This window comes from Ochotona curzoniae, unplaced genomic scaffold (genome assembly GCF_017591425.1).
Source record: "Ochotona curzoniae isolate NIBS_2020 unplaced genomic scaffold, NIBS_Ocur_1.0 patch185, whole genome shotgun sequence".
Classification (NCBI taxonomy): domain Eukaryota; kingdom Metazoa; phylum Chordata; class Mammalia; order Lagomorpha; family Ochotonidae; genus Ochotona; species Ochotona curzoniae.
Genome location: NW_024466734.1, coordinates 25,585 through 29,890, shown reverse-complemented (window position 1 = coordinate 29,890; position 4,306 = coordinate 25,585). Strand labels below are relative to the sequence as shown.

At 39.2% G+C, this 4,306-nt stretch overlaps 1 protein-coding gene across 1 annotated transcript; it reads right to left on the bottom strand.

Moving 5' to 3' along the window:
• Positions 1-1,087: 1,087 nt before the first annotated feature.
• LOC121166633 (zinc finger protein 182-like) lies at positions 1,088-1,823 on the bottom strand (the record flags this gene model as incomplete). Its single annotated transcript, XM_040995845.1, has 1 exon — positions 1,088-1,823. A coding segment is annotated over exon 1 (736 nt), but the record flags the coding sequence as incomplete, so codon positions are not given.
• Between the last annotated feature and the right edge of the window lie 2,483 nt (positions 1,824-4,306).

Genomic DNA, 4,306 nt, shown 5'->3' with positions numbered 1-4,306 from the left:
ATGCACTGAAGATTTATTAGCAATATGAAAATACGAAAGCAGTACTCATTCACATTTTGTCCCTCACAATAAAGGAAGATCACACGCAAATTGCATCATATTTTAGCAACACATAGCCTGTGTTCTGAAATACACAGATATTCTGCATGTTTACTTTTTAACACTTGGCTGAAACTTCTAAAGCGTTTTTGTACTTCCATTACACTTTCAGTGTTTTCTATTTGCAATGTAACTAAAGCTTGTTTCATTCATTTGGTAAGCTGTTAGAGCAAGCCAGTATGTTTATGGCAGCTAACACGTGCTTACACAGTTTAGTAATGAAAATTGACGCCTTCCAACAATTCTTCACATTATCTACATTCGTAATGTTTCTCCCATGTGAATTCTGATGTATAATGAAATCTGACTCCCTGCAAAAGGATTTTCACCACAAGGAACATTCACATTGTTCTTATCCTGTGTGCATTCTCTGATGTCTAACGAGGTTTGACTTATGATAAAAAGCTTTTCCACACTCACTACATTCATAAGGTTTTACTCCAGTGTGGATTCTCTGATGTGTGATTAGGTACGACTTGTAACGAAAACCTCTTCCACACTCACTACATCCATAAGGTTTTATCCCTGTGTGTATTCTCTGATGTGTAATGAGGTGTGACTTCCAAGAAAAACCTTTTCCACACTCCTTACATTCATACGGTTTTTCCCCAGTGTGGATTCTCTGATGTGCTATTAGAGCTGATTTCAGTTTAAATGCTTTTCCACACTCAATACATTCATAAGGACGTACCCCTGTGTGCAGTCTCTCATGTGTAAAAAATAAGTCCACACTCACTACATTCATAAGGTTTTACCCCAGTGTGGATTCTCTGATGCCTAATGAGGTGTGACTTCCGAGAAAAAGCTTTTCCACACTCACTACATTCATAAGGTTTTTCCCCAGTGTGGATTCTCTGATGTGTGATTAGGTCGCACTTGCAATGAAAAGATTTTCCACATTCGCTACATTTATAAGGTTTTTCCCCAGTGTGTCTTCTCTGATGTAGCATTAGATATGGCTTCAGTTTAAATGCTTTTCCACACTCACTACACTCATACGGTTTTACCTCTGTGTGGATTCTCTGATGTGCAATTAGATATGACTTCAGTTTAAATGCTTTTCCACACTCACCACATTCATAAGGTTTCCCGTCTGTTTGAATTCTCTGACATGCAATGACAGATAATTGCTGGTGAAAGGCTTTTCCATGCTCATTACATTCATATGGCTTCTCTGCAGTGTCAAGGATTTGATCTCCCGTGAGTTCTGACTTCCAGTCAATGTTTTCTTTACATTCATTGCACACATTCAAATTTGCTCCCCTTTCACCTCTATGTTTACTATTAATACAAGATTTAAAGTTAAAAGGCTTTTTACAGTAACCACATATATAACAACTTTTTGCTGTTTGGGTTATCTCATTGACTTTGACATCTTCTTTACAAATAAGTGATTTCTCACTCAGGAAATGCTCATGGGATTTCTCTCCTGATTGTGTTTGTTGATGATTGTCAAAGTCAGGATTGTTACTTAACATTTTCTCTTTAACCTGAACAGACTCTCCCACATTGACAGGTTGCTTATTACATGCATCGGTGGTGTAAGCTGTCTCACTCACAAGGAATATCTTCTTCCTGCTGAAAGTTTTTTCTTTCCCACTGGGTTCAAAAGACTGCTCACAAGTGTGCATCTTATCATGTTGTCTGAGATTTTCCCCACTCTGGAGTTTGATCTCAGGCAAATTAGAGGCATGCTTTATCTCCAGAGGCATTTCATCAGGCATCCTGGGGGAAGAAAAGATTTCAAATGAGCTACGGTGTCTTGCTTCTGTCCATTCACAAGCAAGTTGACTTCTAAGCTCTCTACTTGCAGGTGCTTTCTCTGCCCTGCATCCAAGTTTCCCTGGTCACTTAGCAAGTAAAACATCTATTTAAAACTGATTTTCTGTTTCTATAGTATGATACAGAAAGAAGCACTGAGTTTTTCTTGTAACATTTGTTCTGGTGCACGATGTAACACCTGAACAAAGACCCAACCCCCAACCACTGCCTTGCTCTAGCTAAATCTCCAGAGGGATTACATTTTAGAGAGGTGGAGGTAGGAAGTACAGCAGTTTAATACTTCAGACGCTCTGCTCAGCTACTACCTATTTGCACTTTCCTTATCAACTCAATTTTCATATTGGACCCTAGGCTCTGAATGCTTGTGTTTGGACAGCTCCTTAGGGCAAACTGACAGTCCCCAGCAAAGGGCACTTTTCTGCATGACTTCAAACACCCTAGGTGGATTCTGAATGCCAAGCACCTCACATGTACCCAAACTCTGGGTTCTTTTCTCATGTTTCAGGTTGGTTTATCCTCTCTTGAGTGATAAGACTCCTTGTACCCCCAAGTATTTTTCTTGGCCTTGATTTTTTTGTTGTTGTTTAAAATTTATATATTTTTATTGGAAAGTCAGATATGCAGACAGCAGGAGAGTGAGAGAGGAAGATATTCTGTCTGTTGATTCACTCCCTAAGTGACCACAATGGCTGGATCTGAACTGACACAAAGCCAGAAGCCAGGAACTCTTCTGGGTCTCACACACAGGTTCAGTGTCACAAGCCTTTGTGCTGTGCTGCCCAGAGAAGGCTCAGGGGACACTGCAAAACCTAAGACCCTTTTGAAATTTTGTTTTCTCCACCTCTCTCCATTCAAGAGGCACACCATCCTCTGGCTCTCTCCAAAGTAACGTAATTTCACTCCATCTGCTTTCTATATTCACCTCGTGATATTAATTTAAGAAATTAAAGATGCGATAAAAAAATTTAGGGAAACCAATGAAAACTCTGATACAACATTCCAAAACTTGTGGGACACCGCCAAAGCAGTGCTAAGAGGTAGATTCATCGCAATCGGAGCGCATGTCAAGGCCCAAGAAAGACGCCAAATACAGGAACTAACCACACACCTCCAGGATCTGGAAAAACAGCAGCAGAAGAGTCCCACGCACAATAGGAAACAAGAAATCATCAAAACAAGGGAGGAGATAAACCAAATAGAAATAAAAAAAAAAACTATACATAAAATCAACAAATCAAAAAGTTGGTTTTTTGAGAAAATAAACAAAATAGACACTCCACTGGCCCGATTGACAAAAAAAAAAAAACAAGAGAAAGTGAGAATCAATAGCATTAAAGATGAAAAAGGCAACATAACAACAGACACTGCAATCATTAAGAAAATAATTAGAAATTACTACAAAGAACTGTACTCCCACAAATTTGAGGACCACCAAGAAATAGAAAAGTTCTTGGACTCCCACCACTTACCAAAACTCAGTCTGGAGGCAACTGCAGAATTAAATAAACCCATAACCGAGGTAGAGATTGAAACAGTCATCAAGGATCTCCCAACGAAAAAAAGCCCAGGCCCAGACGGCTTCACTACAGAATTCTACAAAACATTCCGAACAGAACTAACCCCAATCCTCTACAAGCTCTTCAAAACAATAGAGGAGGAAGCAACCCTCCCAAACTCATTCTATGAAGCCAACATCACCTTAATCCCAAAACCGGACAGAGAACCATCAGAGAAGGAAAACTACAGACCTATTTCTCTGATGAACATTGATGCTAAAATTCTCAACAAAATCCTAGCCAATAGAATTCAAAAAATCATCAGACAGATCATTCATCCGGATCAAGTAGGATTCATCCCTGGAATGCAGGGATGGTTCAACATTCGGAAATCCATAAATGTTATAAACCATATCCAAAAACTGCAAAACAAGAACCACATAATACTTTCAATAGATGCAGAAAAAGCTTTCAACAAAATCCAACACCTCTTCATGCTAAAAGCTCTAGCCAAAGTAGGCATAGATGGGAAAATCCACAACATAATTAAAGCAATTTATGAAAAACCCAATGCCAGTATCATACTGAATGGAGAAAAACTAGAACCCTTCCCACTGAGATCTGGAACAAGACAAGGATGCCGGCTATCACCACTGCTATTCAACATAGTCCTAGAGGTACTTGCAGAGGCCATAAGACAAGAAAAAGAAATCAAAGGCATACGTATAGGAAACGAAGAAGTCAAGCTTTCACTATATGCAGATGACATAATCCTATACATAGAAAAACCAGGAGACTCAATACAGAAACTGCTAGAACTTCTACGAGAGTTTGGCAGAGTGGCGGGGTACAAAATTAACGAACGAAAATCAACAGCCATAGTGTACGCAAATAACACCAAGATGGAAGAAGATCTAAATTATATTTCT